The 18,733-nt window shown below is 34.8% G+C and overlaps 1 protein-coding gene across 2 annotated transcripts in view; it reads right to left on the minus strand.

The window, feature by feature from the left end:
* The window catches only part of ZNF654 (zinc finger protein 654), a 79,142-nt gene that overhangs the window by 31,961 nt on the left and 28,448 nt on the right, over positions 1–18,733 (minus strand). For both annotated transcript variants that reach the window (XM_058570680.1, XM_058570679.1), the window contains exon 3: positions 1,542–1,623. In XM_058570680.1, the coding sequence (XP_058426663.1) occupies positions 1,542–1,623 (82 nt within the window). The remainder of the gene's footprint in view (positions 1–1,541; positions 1,624–18,733) is intronic.

Below are 18,733 nucleotides of genomic sequence, written 5' to 3' on the forward strand. Positions count from 1 at the left end.
ATTAGAATGTAAGCTCTATGAAAACAGGTGTTCTTACCTCTTTTGCTGAATGTAAGAATGGATAAAGTAGAATGTTCAATATAGTGTAACTAATTTCACTGATTCTAAGATACATTTTTTTCATCTTTTTATAACTCTGAAATCAAAATATGTTTTACATTCAATACTACCTTAGAATCCATATTGCCTGGTAATGGTCATGATGTAGCTGCCATTCTGCATGCACAGGCGTTCAAAGAGACAGTATGAAAACTTGCAAAAGGATATATTGGTGACTCAGGATAAAATCCAAGAGACTAGCAGAGCCTTCTTTTAACTCTTGGGAACCAAATGGTATGGGGAGGGTACAGGGCAATTAATCTAATTTAACAACACCCCTGAAGCAGAAGACAAAAGTTGGCTAGTTAAACAGAACCATAAAGCCAGCTTAAGCTTTTAAAAGCCCAGTACCAATGGCTTTTAGTTCTTTATTATTATTTTAGGAAATGCTGCATCACCAACACTTTTGATGCCACTGAAGACAAAATGGTATAGAAAAACAGACACTGATCACTGAGTGGAAAAGCAATTCTAGAGTCAGATTCTGAATGTGAAGAATTTTTAGATATACCTTAGCCAATTAAGTTTGTTTATAATTTTCCTATTTTATGTATGCACCAGAGTGATCGATCATAAAAATCTATTTTAATTTAGTCTAAAAGCTCTTTCAATAAAGATGAAATAAAAATTCTTGGTGAGAGAAAACATTGCATGACTTTTTTGTTACTCTGCTGCTCCCTTTTCTCAAGGTGGACAGCAATGCTCCTGGGGGACTTTCTTGTGAACACCACAGGAATAAATGTCAGATATGCTGTCTGAACACTTTACCCCTAGGAGGAGCTCAAAGCACATCTTCCTTTATTCCACCCCAGAGAAGTGCTAATGAGATATTGCCAAGGATAGATACATCAGTGAGCCACAGTCCTAGGTACCGCTTCTTAAGTAAATGCTAAAAAGAGCAAATGTTCTTACATCTACAGCAGAGGTCTTGGATATTTTGTCATTCCCTTTTGAATTTACTCTCTTCTCTCATACAGCACGTGTAACAAAGAGTCTGCCTCCTATCTTGGGAAAGATATTGACAAAACAGATGAGAAAATCAGGGTACAGCCAAAGGACAAAGTGGCACGGGACACACAGCCTGCTCCTAGTCTAGGCAAGAAGAGTCCTTTTCCACTTGGGCCGAGTTCTCTACGGGGCTTTGGAAGCAAAGCCTGTAGCAATGAAAAGTGTATGTATTCCTATGCTTAGGAATCTACAAGGGTGGTGGCAGCAGGCTCTGGTCTAACAAATGTGCAACTGGAATTCTATGAACTGCTTAGAAATACAGTTGAAAGTTAATTTTAAGAACTTTCTTTTTCTGCCAGTATAACAGGATGTTAAGCACTGCCACCTTAGTAAATATAAAAATTTATAAGCAATAAATAACCAATATACTATTTTTAGGGGAGACTAAAGCCTGTTTTAAATGTAGACAAAATGTGAAGTAGTAACTGTTTTACCTGGAATGATCCAAGAATATCCTTTAAGGGCTCTTCATAAAACTCATCTCTTCCAAAGAACAGCAGCAATTCAAAGAAACTCCTAGAAAGAATAAGTGAATGATAACTGTCATTACTTCTTTGATTTTTTTGCCCCAAATTAAAAGATTCTCAAGAGATAACTATGTAATATCAAATATTTAGTTTTAAAATAGTTGGTTTTGAAAAATTATATTGATCATTTAGGATTCATGTTATGTTCTCAGTAAAATTTTAATAGAAGTGTCTTCAAGGAAAATACAAAGAAATACACTGAAATTCTACAACTATAGAATGAACAGTACATTACTCATGCCTACCAGTGTTCACAGTGCAAAAAAATACAGTGGCATACCAGGTGGCAAAAATGTAGCTACACATGTCAAGAAGATCCAAAATAGGCACACAGTCCACCTTCACCCTAGTACAACCGGGCCCAGAGAAAATTCAAAACACAGTGGGATATAACAGACAGATAAAATTGACACAAAAATATAAGAAAGTTAAAAAGTCAAAACACAGTGGGATATAAGAGACAGATAAAATTGACACAAAAATATAAGAAAGTTAAAAAGTCACCACGAAACTCTCAGCCAACATTTATATTACTGCAGTATTACCAATTATGTATCTAATAAATGACACATGGGTCCTCAAACTCTAGGCTTACCTTGATTATCCCACTCATGACAGACTGCCCAAATTCTGTGGTTCCTCCTTTTTAAATAAGTTATTCGGAAAATACTGTTACTAAAAACTTTATTTGCCTTTAACAGTTTATGACTTCATACAAGAAGAAATATGACATTTCCTAATCATGAACATGGAAAACTATAAAATTATTTAATATTATTTAGCAATCCTAAAGTAGCACAAGTGACAAATCCTTCAAAATCTTTAAATTTTAATTCATCTAAAAGATACTCAACTAAGAATACCTAAAGTTGTATTTTTTTATAAACCCTTTTTGCCTTTTTTTTACTGAGGTATAACTAACATAAATTATATTAGTTTCAGGTGTACAACATAATGATCTGACATTGTATATACTGCAAAATTATCTCCATGATACGTCTAGTTAACATCCATCACCATACATATTTACGGATTTTTCTTGTGATGAGAATTTTTAAGATTTACTCTCTTAACAACTTTCAAATATGCAATACAGTATTATTAACCACAGTTACATCCCCATGACTTATTTATAACTGGAAGTTTGTGTCTTTTGACTCCCTTCACCCATTTCGCTCACCTCTGACAACCACCAATCTGTCCTCTGTATCTATGAGCTTGTTTTTTTTTTTCCCTTAAGATTCCACATATAACTGAGATCATACAGTATTTGTCTTTCTCTAAATTATTTCACTTAGCATAATGCCCTCAGGGTCCATCTATGTTATCACAAATGGCAAGATTTCATTCTTTTTTACGGCTTAATAATATTGCACTGTATACAACTTCTTTATCCATTCATTCATTGTCTTCTGTACTACCATAGTACTGTACCTTGCATATATCTCTATTGTAACATGTTAAAACATGGAGACATTAAATCTGCGACAGAGAGAAGAGAATGGGATTGCATCATTATGTTGAGCAGATAGTACTGACTGGTAGGGCAATTAATTGTGTTAAAGGAGTGAGAGATACAAAGGTTAATAGTAGAAATAACATATACTACGGCAGTAAATTTAGAAATAAGTAAGCAGATCAACATGTTCTTGTAGAGAATCAAACAAAATATGCAGAATCATAAATATCTGCATTATGTGAACATGAAAGGGGAGCCAACACTACAAAAGAGAGATCTGTGCATGCCCCACTATCAGTAACCTCAACAAGGCCCAACTCCATCATAATGATGTAAAATGAGAAAACTACATACAAAATAAGTAAAGAGTAAAAAAAGGTTAAAAAACATGGTCTAGTAGCTCTGCCTTAGGGTAAGATTCAGGGAAGTCAACAAGTAATTACTTAGTAGTGAAATCACTAGGGGAAAAGTCTAGATTATATGTAGTAGAAACTTCATGTTTCAAACCTGTTGTATTTCCTATTGACTAGTGTAAAGGATCAACTAAATGTTTAGAGATCAAGTTGTCTAGCCCTCATGGAAGCAAACTCTACAAGGTGCAGGATAAAAGAGTCCAAAATATAACAAAGCAGGACCCCAAAATATACATAGCAGTCTAGAGCAGGGCTGGCAAACTACTGCCCACGGGCCAAATCTGGCCCAAGGAGGGCCTGTTATTGTACAATGCATGAGCTAAGAATAGTTAGCCATATTAAATTGTTAAAAAAAAAAAAAAAATCAAGAGAATAATATTTCGTGACAGGTAAAAATTACATGAAATTCAAATATCACTGTTGGGCCGGTCCCGTGACATAGTGGTTAAGTTCGCGTGCTCCGCTTTGGCAGCCCGGGGTTCGCAGGTTCGGAGCCCGGGTGTGGACCTACGCACCGCTCATGGAGCCATGCTGTGGCAGCATCCCATATACAAAATAGAGGAAGATGGGCACAGATGTTAGCTCAGAGCTAATCTTCCTCACCAAAAAGAGGAGGATTGGTAATGGATGTTAGCTCAGAGCCAGTCTTCCTCACACACACACACAAAAACCAAATATTACTGTCAATCAATAAGTTATTACTGGAACATAACCACACCCATGTATTTACATATCGACTAGGGCTGCTTTCACACAACAATGACAGAACTGAGTAGAGGCAACAGAGACCTTATGGACTAAGCATAAAATATTTGCTATCTGGCCCTTTACTCACCCACAGTGGAGAGCCACACTAACTTTGAATCTCAGCTCCATCACTTACTTGATACGTAACCCTGGGCAAGTCACCTAATATCTCTATGCCTCAGTTACTTTATTTGTAAAATAGAAACAATAATAGTGGCTACCTCTTGTAAAGCACTTACAACAATCCCTGGTAGTGCTATACGTGTTTGCTAAGAATAAGATAGTACTACTATTTTTATTATTAGTATTGCCATCAAAGTTTCCTTCAACAATCTAAGAGAAAACACGAGATCATCACAGATTTGTTCTTCTCAGCTGTGCCTGTGTCAATTTTGTTGAAATACAAAATACCAATTTTTCTTCACTTAAGATTTTTAAGATATCTGACTAAATTCATCAAAAGGTTTCTTTCCAAAAATTTACTATAATGTTTATATTGGTTTTTAATGTTGAATATGTTTCATATAATGTTTAATATGTAATAGTCTATATATTAATCAATTTATAATTAACCTTAGTCTAAATTATGGGTTACCTACAGTTCAATTACCTAAATTGAAACAATTATTCAAAATAGGATCACCTAGGCAAAATGATTTATGTAAAAACACAAATTATTTGTAGTGGGACAAATACATTATAGATGGTATGCCTTTTGAATTAAAAAAATTATAGTATATATAATCATACTTATTTGACTTTCATCAACCAGTATATTTCTATTAGCTATGCAAGCTTACGTAACTAGAGTACCACTAGAGTCCCTATTTATTAAACAAACTACATTCTATCAGTGGGAAGCTTGGAATTCAGACCATATTTTTCCAGATGTTACAAATGGTAATAAGGTACCGGACTTCCTTAGAATACACAGATATACATAAATTGGTAGTTATAACCAGATGTATTATTCTTTTGGGGTCTCTGTAGCATATATGTAATTTTCACAATGAAATACAAGAATGTGGATTTGTGCATTTATAAATTATGATGCTTAACAACCCCAAATACAAGAAATCCACTTAACAATTTGAGCCAAAGAAAACTAGGTCTACTCTATATGAATTAAATAAGAATGGAATAAATGTTATTACCCACACTTTAATACACACTCAATTCTTTTTTTTTTTTAATAATTTTATTTATTTATTTTTGCCCCCAAAGCCCCAGTAGACAGCTGTATGTCATAGTTGCACATCCTTCTAGTTGCTGTATGTGGGACGTGGCCTCAGCATGGCCGAAGAAGCGGTGCGTCGGTGAGCACCCAGGATCCGAACCCGGGCCGCCAGTAGCAGAGCGCGTGCACTTAACCGTTAAGCCACGGGGCCGGCCCCATACACACTGAATTCTTAACAATTTCTTCTATACTTATTAACCGTAAATCTTTGATATCATACAGAAATTTCAACTCAGTGCTACTTAAACTTAACAAAAAGATCTACTTTAACATACTCAAGCATTCTAATGCATTTATCTTCAAAATACTTTCTTCAGCAATATGTTTTTAATGAGGAAGGAAAAGGTTCCTAATTTTTTTCAAATATAGACTGATAAAGAAACTGTACATTTTCTCAAGTATGACAGACTAGGTACCCTTAATGATTCTCCCCCTGAAAACAATATGCTCAATAAAATAGCCAGCTTTTGCCTTGACTAAAAGTTCAAGTAGCTACACCAATATACTCCTCCCATCCACCTCACCACATTTCTAGACTATAAAGAAAATGACCTGTCTACACCTAGAGCCAGGTAGAAAAAAAGAAGAAAAAAAAAAAATCTACTTTTAAAATCCTCTCATGTAGGCTGTAACCTGAATTCATATTACTTAGGTGGTTCAAAAATTTTCAAGCCAAGAATTCAGCTAATATTAGTCCTGGTCTAGTAATATCCCCAGCCCCCTGGCAGAAACAAATGCAAATCCTCTCTGAATACCTACTTCCAATCCATGCTTCAATTATCACAAATAAATTTATTCCAAGAAAATACAAATTAACAATGTAAATAAAAATAATAATGATACTAACGATAAAAACCACAGCTTACAAGGAAACATAACACCAGAACAAGAACCAACAGGAAATCCACGAAGACTTATATTACAACCAGACCCAGAACATACAACGAGTATAATATAGTTTAAGGAATAAAGAAATATTGAAAATATAAAGAAAAAGATAATCAATAGCAGTCAAAAAACTTCTGGAAACAAAAAGTAAAATCACTGAAATTAAAAGTCAGTGGACAGATTTAATTACAGATTAGACACAGCTGAAGAAAAAAACTGGTGCACTGAAAGACCCGAAAAAATTATCTAGAGTGAAATACAGAGAGACAAAGAAATGGAAAATATAAGTAAGAGTTACAGACATGAGGAATGGAGTGTACAAGTCTAACATGTCTAATTGTACTTCTAGAAAAAAAAAGAGAAAGAGTGAGGCAAAGACAAAAACTGAGTAAGAATTTTTCGTAACTGATGAAAGATTAGGGTTTACAAAAGATCCAAGAAGGCCAGGAAATCCCAAGAAGGAATAATAAAAATAAATCTACACTTAGCTAATCACAGTAGACTATAAAATACCAAATACAAAAAGCAATGTATAAACAAATCAGAAAAAAATATAGACTGTTTACAAAGAAATGGAAAATTAAATTAGCAAGAAGGGTCTAAGATGCAAATTAGTAAATATATAGGCTAAAAAATTTGATAGCATGAAGCAATAATAATCTCATCTGGGCTTTGAAAAATATAGCAAAAATACATGACATCAATAGCATTTAAGTTGGAAGGAGAAGTTTCAGCATTAATGTTCCAGTGTCCTTAGACTAGAGGAAAGTGAAGTACATATAAAGTATACAGTTCAATCAGTTAGGCACTAAATTCTCCTTAACTAATTTGTGAATTTACATACAGTAAAAGTACTTTCAAGTTTTTCTGGAAGTAGACAGTTGATTACAAAGTTGAATATCTAGAAAAACCATGAAACAGCAAAAGCAGTGAAAAGGAACTAGCCAATATTAAAAACATTTCGTAAAGCCTTTATAATCGAACCAGCATTGTACTGGCACATGGACAAATAGCCTAATAAAACCAAATGGAAGTCCAAAAACAGACCAAATTCATGTGAAAAGTGAGCATATGACAAAAGCATCATCTCAGATCAATAGGGAAAACATTGACTTCATATTGGACAGCCAAATGTTAAAAGACAAAATTGATTCACTCAACTTCCAAACACAAGGAAAAATTCAATATGGATCAAAAACTTTAAAAAACAAAACAGTACAAATAGCAGAAAAAAATCTCAAATAACCTGATTACAGAGAAATCTTTCTTAACTATCATTCAAAATTCAGAAGCAATAAAGGACTACCAACAAATTTTAATTACATTTAAAAATGTCTAAAAATATAAATGCCATAAGCAAACCAAAAGATAAATGAAAAAATACACATTTGCAACTTACCTCACAGGAAGGGGTTAATATCCCTAATACATAAAGAGCTTATGAAAATTGAGAAGGAAAACTCCAACTTATAGAAAATGAGCTTGCGATATAAACAGGTAGCTCATGAAAAATGAAATACAAATGGTCTTTAAGGACATGCAAAAAGATATTCAACTTTACTCACAATAAGAAAAATACAAATTAAAACTACACTGAGATGCCATTTCTCTTCTATTAGATTAACAAAAAATCAAAAGTTTGACAATACAAAACTGTGGTGAGGTTGGAGGTAAACCAAGCCTCATTTTGTGGGTAACAATGTAAAATGGTACAAGCTGTATAGAGGGAACTTTGGGACTACTTAGCAAAATTACATATCTATTCATTCTTTGACATAGATTCTAGGAACCTACCCCAAAAATCTACTGGCAAAAATACAAAAAGATGTGTGCAAAAGGATATTAATCAAGGACTATTTGTAATAGGAAAAGAATGGAAACGATCCAAATACTTGTCATTAGAAGACATGTTGAATGGCACATCTAACACAAAAGAATACTATGAGTTGTAAAAAGAAATTTGGACTATGTCTATATCACTATTGAGTGATCTCCAATATGTATTATTAAGTGAAAAGAGCAGAGTAGAGAACAGTGTGTATCTGCTTATCTAAAAAAGGGCATGGGGTATGGATATATTATCTGTTAGTTGGATCTTGCTTTTCTATTCAACCAATTTCTTTTTTAATAGGTTTAGACTATTTACATGTAATGTAATTTTTGATGTTTGGATTAAAACCTACTATCTTAATAGTTGTTTTCTATTTGCTCTATCTGTTCACTGTCCTATTTGACCTCCTCGTCCACCTTCTTTTGGATGGAATACTTTTATGACTCCATTTTATCTCCACTTTGGCTTAATATATTCACTTCTATATTCAATGTTTTTAGGGATTACCCTAGGGTTTACAATATATATCTATAATAAGTCCCATCCTACTTTCAAATAATATTATGCTGCTTTAGGTATAATAATCTTTGTGCTATTTTTGTCATTCATTTTAATTTTAAATATTCTATAAACCAACAATACTTCACTACAATTTTTGCTTTAGTCTCAGCGTTTAGAAAATATGACCCATAGGATGGCTGCCAGTTTTTGTAAAAGCTTTATTGGAACACAGCCACCTGCGTTCATTTATGTATTATCTATGGCTGCTTTGATGCTACAAAAGCAGAGTTGAGCAGTTACAACAGACACTCTATGGTCTGCAAGTCTGAAATATCTGACGCTTAAAAAAAAATGTTTGTCAACCCCTGCTTTACACAGTTACGTTTCACAGTGATTAAAAATAAGAAAAATTCAATTTTATATGTACCTTCAACTTTACTATTTCCAGCTCTCTTCATTTCTTTAGGTACACATTCTGTCTGGCATCATATTTGTGCTACATTTTTTGGTAGCTCAGGTCTTCTGGGAATGAATTCTTTCAGTTTTTGCTTCCCAGAAAATACCTCTATTTCTCCTTCTCAAATTGAGAGTTAAAAGATCTTTTTTTATTTCAGCACTTTAAGGATGCCACTTCATTGTGTTCTGGCTTGCAGAGTTTGAGATGTCTCCTGCATTTCTTATCTTTAGTCTTCTAAACGGTAATGTCTTTTTTCTCTGGAGGCCTTCAAGATTTTCTCTCTGTGATTTTCAGAGCTGAATGTGATGCATCTAGGTGATCTAGGTGGTAAGGGGTGTGGGTGGGTGGGTGTGTGTGTGTGTGTGTGTGTGCGCGCGCGCGCACGTGCACGTTGTGTGTGTTCAGAATTATCTCTTAGCAACATCTTTTCAAATACCATGTCTGACCAGGCAAGGGAAACAAAAGAAAAAGTTAACAAATGGGACTACATCAGCCTAAAATCTTCTGCAAAGCAAAGGAAACTATGAACAAAATGAAAACTCACTAAGTGGGAGAAAACATTTGCAAATCACTTATCCGACAAGGGGTTGATCTCCAAAATATATAAACAACTCATATAACGCAACAACAAAAAAACAACTCAATCCAAAGATGGGCAGAGGATATGAGTAGACATTTTTCCAAAGAGGATATACAGATGGCCAACAGACACATGAAACGATGTTCTACATCACTAATTATTAGGGAAATGCAAATCAAAACTACCATGAGATATCACCCTACACCGATCAGAATGGCTATAATAACCAAAACAAAAAACGACAAATGTTGGAGAGGATGTGGAGAAAAGGGACCCCTCATGCACTGCTGGTGGAAATGCAACCTGGTGCAGCCACTATGGAAAACAGCATGGAGATTTATCAAAAAATTAAAAATAGAAATACCACATGATCCAGCTATCCCACTACTGGGCATTTATCCAAAGAACTTGTAACCAATGATCCAAAGAGACTTATGCACTCCTGTGTTCATTACAGCATTATTCACAATAGCCAAGATATGGCAGCTACCCAAGTGCCCATCAACTAATGATTGGATAAAGAAGATGTGATATATACATATATATATATATATATATACACACAATGGAATACTACTCAGCCATAAAGAAAGACAAAATCATCCTATTTGCAAGAACATGGATGGACCTTGAGGGTATGATGTTAAGTGAAATAAGCCAGACAGAGAAAGACAAATACTGCATGATTTCACTCATATGTGGAAGATAACAAATACATGGATAAAGAGAACAGACTAGTGGTTACCTGAGGGGAAGGGGGGTGGGAGGTGGGTGAAAGGGGTAAAGGGACACATGTGTACAGTGACAGACAATAATTAGACTACTTGGGGTGACCATGATGAAGTCGACTCAGAAACTGATAAACAATAATGTACACCTGAAATTACACAGTTATAAACCATTATGATCTCAATAAATTTACTGGAAAAAAGTTATAATAAAAAAAAGAAAGACAGAAATTATCCTGCTTATTGTTCTCTGAGTTTCTTGGATCTACAGTTTGATGTCTTTCATTATATTTAGAAAATTCATGGCCACTATTTTGTCATTTCTTCATTTTTCTTCTCCTTCTGGGATTCCAGCAGACATGTTATACAGTTTCATATTTTCCCAAAGCTCTTAGGTACTCTGTTCTGTTTTCTTCTCTCTTTTTTCTTTCTGCTTTTTAATTTGGGTGATTTCTATTGATTTATATTCAAGTTCATTCATTCTATCCTCAATTGTGTGGACTCTACTGGATAAGCCCATCAAAGGCATTCTTCATCTGTTACCATGTTTTTTATTTCCAGCATTTCCATTTGAATCTTTAAGTGTCCCATCTCTCTGCTCAAAACCCCAATATGTTCAACCATGTTATCCAACTTTTCCACTAGAGATTTTATATCTGAATTTGGTTTTACTAATTGCTTTGTCTCTTGACAGTGCATTTTTTTCTTGCTCTTTTTTATGTGAGCATAGTTTTTGGTTGAAAGTTGGACTTCATGATGTACAACAGTATCCACTGAGGTTAATAGTATTTATACCTGGCAATAACATACCTTTTCTTCTGCTAGGCCTTTACTGTGGGGCATTTAAGTAAATCTAGGTTTGTGTTATGTTGTTGCTATCATTACCTACAGTGCACCACTGGCTTCAAACTCCTCTACTGTTATATAATGTTTAGGGTGGATGCTGGTTTGCCAGATAACATTTTAGGCTTGTGGGCACGTACGGTCTCTGTCACGTTTTTTTTTTTTTCACACTACTGTTTAAAAATGTGAAGATCATTCTTAGCTTGGGAGTCACATTAGAAAAAAAAAAAAACAGGCCATGGGCAGCATTTGACCCATGGGCCATAGTTTGCCAAATCCTGAGGTAAAGAATAACCATGTTAAGTGAGAAATGGAAGATATAAAAGACCCAAATAAAACTTTTATAAATTAAGAAACTACAGTGTCTGAGATGCAAAACATATTGTATGGGATTAATTTCAGATTAGACAATGCAGAAGATAATAACAGTGAAAACAAGATGCAGCATTATTAAAATAAAACACACAAAAAAAAGACTGAAAAAAAAATGAACAGAACGATAACTAAGTTATAGATCAACTGTGGATTCCCTTCGAGTGGCATCCCTTAGAAAAGCATAATGGTGGTTTCTACACAAAACTTTTCTAAAGAAATTTCCCAAATTTAGTGAAAATTATAAACCCAAAGATCTAAGAAGCTTAAGATCAAGAAATATGAGGGAAACTACATAAGGCAAATTACATATTTCTTAAAACCAGCAATAAACTTCAAAAGACACCAATAAGAAAATGAGAAGACGAGCCACAGAGTGGGACAAAGTACAAACCACATATCTGATAAAGAATGTGTAATCAGAATATATAAAGAACTCTTACAACTCAATAAGAAGGCAAACAATCCAATTTAAAAATGGGCAAAAGATTTGAATAGACATTTTACAAAAGAAGATATGCAACAGCAAATAAGTATATGAGGGGCTGGCCCAGTGGCGCAAGTGGTTAAGTGCATGCGCTCCGCTGCGGCGGCCTGGGGTTCCCAGGTTGGGATCCCGGGCGCGCACCGACACACCGCTTGTTAAGCCATGCTGTGGCGGCATCCCATATAAAGTAGAGGAAGATGGCCACAGATGTTAGCTCAGGGCCAGTCTTTCTCAAGAAAAAAGGGGAGGATTGGCATCAGATGTTAGCTCAGGGCTAGTCCTCCTCACAAAATAAATAAATAAAATAAGTATATGAAAAGATGTTTGCCATCAACAGAATTGAAGAAATGCAAATTAAAACCACAATGAGACACCACTACACAATTACTAGAATGGCTATTAGGAAAAAGTCAACAACAAGTCTTAGTGAAGATGTGGACAAACTGAAACTCTCACAGATAACTGGTTAGAATTTTAAATGGTATAATCACTTTGGAAACAGTTTGGCAGTTCTACGTTAAACAAATGTTAAACATAAACTTATAACATCTAGCAATTCCATTCCGAGGTATCTACTCAAGAGAAATAACAACATTTGTCCACACAAGACTTGTACACAAATGTTTATAGCCAAAAACAGGAAACAATCCAAATATCCATCAATTGCTGAATGCATAAACAAAATATATATTTTATCTATACAATGGAATACTATTCAGCACAAAAAGGAATGAGCTATTTATAAGTGTTACAACACAGATAAACCTCAAAACAATTATTCTAAGTCAAAGTAGTAAAATGCAAAAGCCTACATACTACGTTATATTGTTTATACGCAATCTCTGGAAATAGCAACTACAGAGACAGAAAACAGTGGTTGCCTTGGGCTGGGGAGGGACTGAGGACTGACTACAAATGAGCATGAGGGAGCTTTTTAGAGTGATGAAAATGTTGTAAAACTAGACTTTGGTGACTACTGCACAACTCTGTAAATTTACTAAAAATAATTGAATTATACACTTAGAATGCGTAAATTTAATGATATAGAAATTACACCTCAATAAATCTATAAATAAAAAAAGATAACTACCAATGGATAAGGAGTGGAGAGGTATAGATGAAACAAGATTGATGATATATTGATAATTGTTGAAGCTGGTGACGGGTAAGGGAGGTTCAGTATAGTAGTCTTTCTATTTTTGTGTAGGTTTGAAAATTGTCATTATTAAAAATTTTTTAAAAACACTTTGTTGACAAAGGTGTGGAAAAACAAGTACTCTCTTACACTGATGGCAGTACTGCAAATGGGTTCAGCCTCTACAGAGGAAATTTGGTATTACCAATCAAAATGACAAATACTCTTTGATCTAGCAATTCTACTCCTAAGATAGACGTACAATATATAAACATCCTTGTACATATTCCAAGGGCCACTCAAACATGGTAATTCTTCAAAGGCTTGTTGATAACAGCAATAGATTGGAACAAAATCTAAATACCCATTAATAGGGTACTCGTTAATTAAATTTTTATATATCCATAAGTGTGAAATACTCTTCAGACATTTTAATGACTGATGACGCTCTTTCTATGTCGATGGGCAAAGATATCCAGGTGAAATAAAGGAAGTACAAAACTGTGTATATACTACACTAGCATTTTTATAAAATGGAGGAAAAGGAAATATGGATTTTTTTTCTTGTATATGCACAAAATATCTCCACAAGGAAACCCAAGAAAATTACATTGGTTGCCTACAGAAATGGAAACTAGGAGTCATGCAAATATAAACTGCAGGATATCTCATTGTATACTCATAATAGTTTTTGAATTTTGAACCATGAGCATGTATGACCTACTCAAAACTTTAATAAACAGAAAAAGTGAAAAAGAGGAAATCTTAAAAGCAATCTCCCAAAAGGGCACATCATACACACGGAAACAAAAATAAGAAATGAGAGTAGACTTCTCGTCAGAAAAAAAAAAAAAATGCAAGCCACAAAACAGAGGATGGACATGTTTAAAGTACCGAGGGAAAAAAAACTCTGTCAGGCTTGGCCTGGCGGCATAGTGATTGAGTTTGCGGGCTCCGCTTCGGCGGCCCGGGGTTTGTGGGTTCAGATCCCGGGCGTGGACCAACATACTGCTCATCAAGCCATGCTGTGGCAGTGTCTCACATATAAAAAATAGAGAAAGATTGGCACAGATGTTAGCTTGGGGCCAATCATCGTCACCAAAACAAAACAAAACCCCAAAAAACCCTGTCAACCTAGAATTCAACCATCGGTGGAAATATCTTTCAAAAACAGAGGTCTCTGTCAATTATACAGAAGCCAAACTGGCTTCTGGCTGGGTTTAGCCAAAGGAGGCAATGGTGGAAAACTGAAAGGAGGAAGGGAGCAATAAGAGGTCTTTTTTCCCCTGCCATTCTTCTGGATCCTCTTTAGCAGTAACTACATCTCTTCCAAGTTTCCCTCCCACACATATCAGTGCTCCTTCTGTCCATCAAGGATCCCCAGTCTCTGGGCTCTAGCAATACCTCCTCCTTCCATTTCTATGGCTAACAACTTACCAAAGTTGCTAAGTCTGGCTTCACCATCCTCTCTTTGTCTATTCTCTCGAACCTTCTATAAACTTTGAAAGTGGCTCTATGAATTAAATTCCCTCTACTGAATTATCTAGCATGACTTGCATTTCCCTAACTAGATGTTGACTGAAATAACCTATATATCTTACTCAAAAAGAAAACAAAAATAAGGGGCCGGCCCGGTGGCGCAAGCAGTTAAGTGCGCGCGCTCCGCTGCAGCGGCCCGGGGTTCGCCGGTTCGGATCCCAGGCACACACTGATGCACCACTTGTCAAGCCATGCTGTGGCGGCATCCCATATAAAGTGGAGGAAGATGGGCATGGATGTTAGCACAGGGCCAGTCTTCCTCAGCAAAAAGAGGAGGATTGGCAGATGTTAGCTCAGGGCCGATCTTCCTCGGAAAAAATAAAATAAAATAAAAAATAAATAAAAAAAGAAAACAAAAGTAAATGTATTGATTATTGCCTAAAAGACAAGCAGGAAGTTATTTTCTATTCCCCCAGTTCCAAAATTAGAATGGAAAAGTTTTTCAAAATATTATGGCTTAAAACTATAACCAATAGGCTATAGCCAACATGAGTTACATACTTATTTTTATTAAATATTAAAACAAATGTTTGTCTTGGTACCTTGATCCTTGGGGAGTTGTTTTTATTGAGATATAATTTACATAAAACATTATATTAGTTTCAAGTGTACAACGATTTTATATTTGCATATATTGTAAAATAATCACCACAAGTCTAGTTAAAATCCCTTATCACAGTCACAAATTTTTTTTCTTGTGATAAAAACTTTCAAGATCTACTCTCTTAGCAACTTCCAAATATACAATACAGTATTATTAACTGTAGTCACAATGCTGTACATTATATCTCTATGACCTATTTATTTTATAATTGGAAGTCTGTACATTTTGACCACCTTCACTCATTTGACCCACTCCCTAACCCCCACCTATGGCAACCACCCATCTGTTCTCTGTATCTATGAGTTCAGTTTTGTTTTGTTTTGTTTTGTTTTAGAGTCCACATACAAGTGAGATCATATGGTAATTGTCTTTCTGACTTATTTCACTTAGCATAATGCTCTCAAGGTCCATCTATGTTGTCACAAACGGCACGATTTCCTTCTTTTCTATGGCTGATAATATTCCATTATATATATGCGCCATATTTTCTTTATCCATTCATCCCTTGATGGACACTTGGGTTGCTTCCATGTCTTGGCTATCGTAAATAATGCTGCAATGAACCTAGGGGTGCAGATGTCTTTTCAAGTTAGTGTTTTTGTTTCCTTTGAATAAATATCCAGAAGTAGTATTGCTGGATCATACCGTAGTTCTATTTTTAATTCTTTAAGGAACCTTCATATTGTTTTCCATAGTGGCTGCACCAACTTACATTCCCACCAATACTGAACAAGGGTTCCCTTTTCTCCACATCCTTCTCAACACTTGTTATCTCTGGTCTTTTTGAATAGCCATTCTAACAGGTATGATTTGCAATTACCTAATGATTAGTGATGCTGAGAACCTTTTCATGTGCCTGTTGGCCAAGTGTATGTCTTCTTTGGAAAAACTGTCTATTCAGATCCTCTGTCCATTTTTTTAATTGGATTATGTTGTTGCTATTGAGTTGTATGAGTTCTTTATACATTTTAGATATTAAACTCATCAGGTATATGATTTGCAAATATTTTCTCCTATTAGGTAGGTTGCTTTTCATTTTGTTGATGGTTTCCTTTGCTGTGCAGAAGCTTTTTAGTCTGATGTAGTCCCACCTGTTTATTTTTGCTTTTGTTGCCTTTGCTTTTGGTGTCAAATTCAAAAAATCTTAAGGAGCTTACTGCCTCTGTTTTCTTCTAGGAGTTTTATGGTTTCACATCTTAAGTTCAAGTCTTTAATCCATTTTGAGTTGATTTTTACGTGTGGTGTAAGACAGTGGTCCAGTTTCATTCTTTTACATGTGGCTGTGCAGTTTTCCCAACACTGTTTATCGAAGACGCTGTCTATTCTCCACTGTATATTTTTGGCTCCTTTGTCATAAATTAACTGACCATATATTCATGGGTTTATTTGGTTTATTTCTGGGCTCTCTATTCTGTTCCACTGATTTATGTATCTGTTTTAATGCCAGTTAAATACTGTTTTGATTACTCTAGCTTTCTAATATAGTTTGAAATCAAGAAGTGTGATGCCTCTAGCTTTGTGCTTCTTTCTCAAGATTGCCTTGGATATTCGGGGTCTTTTGTGGTTCCAGATTTTAGGAATTGTTTGTTCTATTTCTGTGGAAAATGCCATTAGAATTTTCATAGACATTGCACTAAATCTGTTGATTGCTTTGGGTAGTATGGACAATTTAACAATATTAATTCTTTGAATCCATGAGCATAGACTATCTTTTAATTTATTTGCGTCTTCTTTAATTTCTTGTATAAATTTCTTATACTTTTCAGTATAAGAAATATATATTTTATATGCATATTATATATACTATATATATTATACATATATATGCTATATACTATAAGACAGAATCTTATAGATATTATTTAATTCTTTAGGTCACCTATAAATTTTTAGTATGTCAAGTGAATAAAAAATTAAAAACACATGATACATATCATAAACAAGAATTCTACCAACAGATATGAATTATAATGAAATCCATTAATATCCTGACATTCTCTCCAGATACCCTGCACATTCTGTTTGCCACCCCTTGAAGGTTCTTCTGCTCCTTCATCTCATTCCTTCAGAGCTCAGCTCAAATGTTAGCTCATCCAGCAAACTTTCCCTGACTTCCCAGACATGTCAAGTCCCCTGTTATACTCTCTCACTGTACCCTGTAATTCTTTCATAATTACAATTACATAATATTGTGAATGTTTGTTTAATATCTTTTAGCTTCGTAAGGTCTTTGAGAACAAGGACTTATCTATCTTGTTTTCCATTTTATCCCTAGAACCAAGTAAAATTTAAAAAATAAATGAATGACTAATTATGGAATAACTGTTAGAAGAATTTTCTGGCTTAAATATTTATTCAAAAAAATAGAATACTGTTAACAGACTTACTACTCTTTTAATAGTACCACCATGCTGCTATTTCCCCATTTTTCTTCTAGTATTAAAAATACAATTAACTTTGATGTTAAAGTAAATTCAAACAACGCAGAAAGTTTTCCTTATAAGAAACACTACTATTTGACAAACCACTAAGTTAATTTTCTTTTACCTAGCACTGTCCATCTTAGATGAGATCTGCTTCTGCTTAATAAATTATCCTTTTCATGAGCAGTAGTAAAAGAACTAGCAAGCAATAAAACAGAAGTCAACAAATAACTTGGGGAAAAAAAAGTACTTTGGAAAGCCTTAAAAGCATTTTTACACTACAACACTAATGTTAACAAAGATTATACAGATGAAAGGGGAAAAAAATCCAAATAGGCACTGAAACAAGAATAATACTTCTTGCTTACAAATAATGTATTTCTTTTAATACTTAATTTACTTTCCTTAGAAATCAGTAGAGAATAAAACTGTTTTTGGCAGCTTTCAAAATAACAGACAAATATTCTCTGTAGTGGACATCTATAATTTTTGTCTACCTAGCTAGCTCTGTTTCACACTACCTCACTCATTTCTTGAGGGAACTGTTTACCCCTCCAACATTTCTATGGTTCTGATGGGGCTGCCAACATAGTATCTTTGTCTCCCATAGCCATGGGGGGGAGGGAGAGGGGCTTGTCATTAGACTGAGCCAAAGAGCTTACCATACTTTCCTCAACACAGTGATTAGTCCAAGCAGTGGGCACATAACCTCTGCTGGGCCTGAGTTCCCAAACTATTTTGCGGATTAGAAGTGGAGGGAGGAGGTTTCTTTTACCTTGGTTAATAACTAAGGCTAATCACAGAATTCTCAGCAGCCCTGAGAGAACGAAGCCAAAAGAAGAAAGATGGAAAGAG

Source organism: Diceros bicornis, chromosome 27 (genome assembly GCF_020826845.1).
Source record: "Diceros bicornis minor isolate mBicDic1 chromosome 27, mDicBic1.mat.cur, whole genome shotgun sequence".
NCBI classification, from domain to species: domain Eukaryota; kingdom Metazoa; phylum Chordata; class Mammalia; order Perissodactyla; family Rhinocerotidae; genus Diceros; species Diceros bicornis.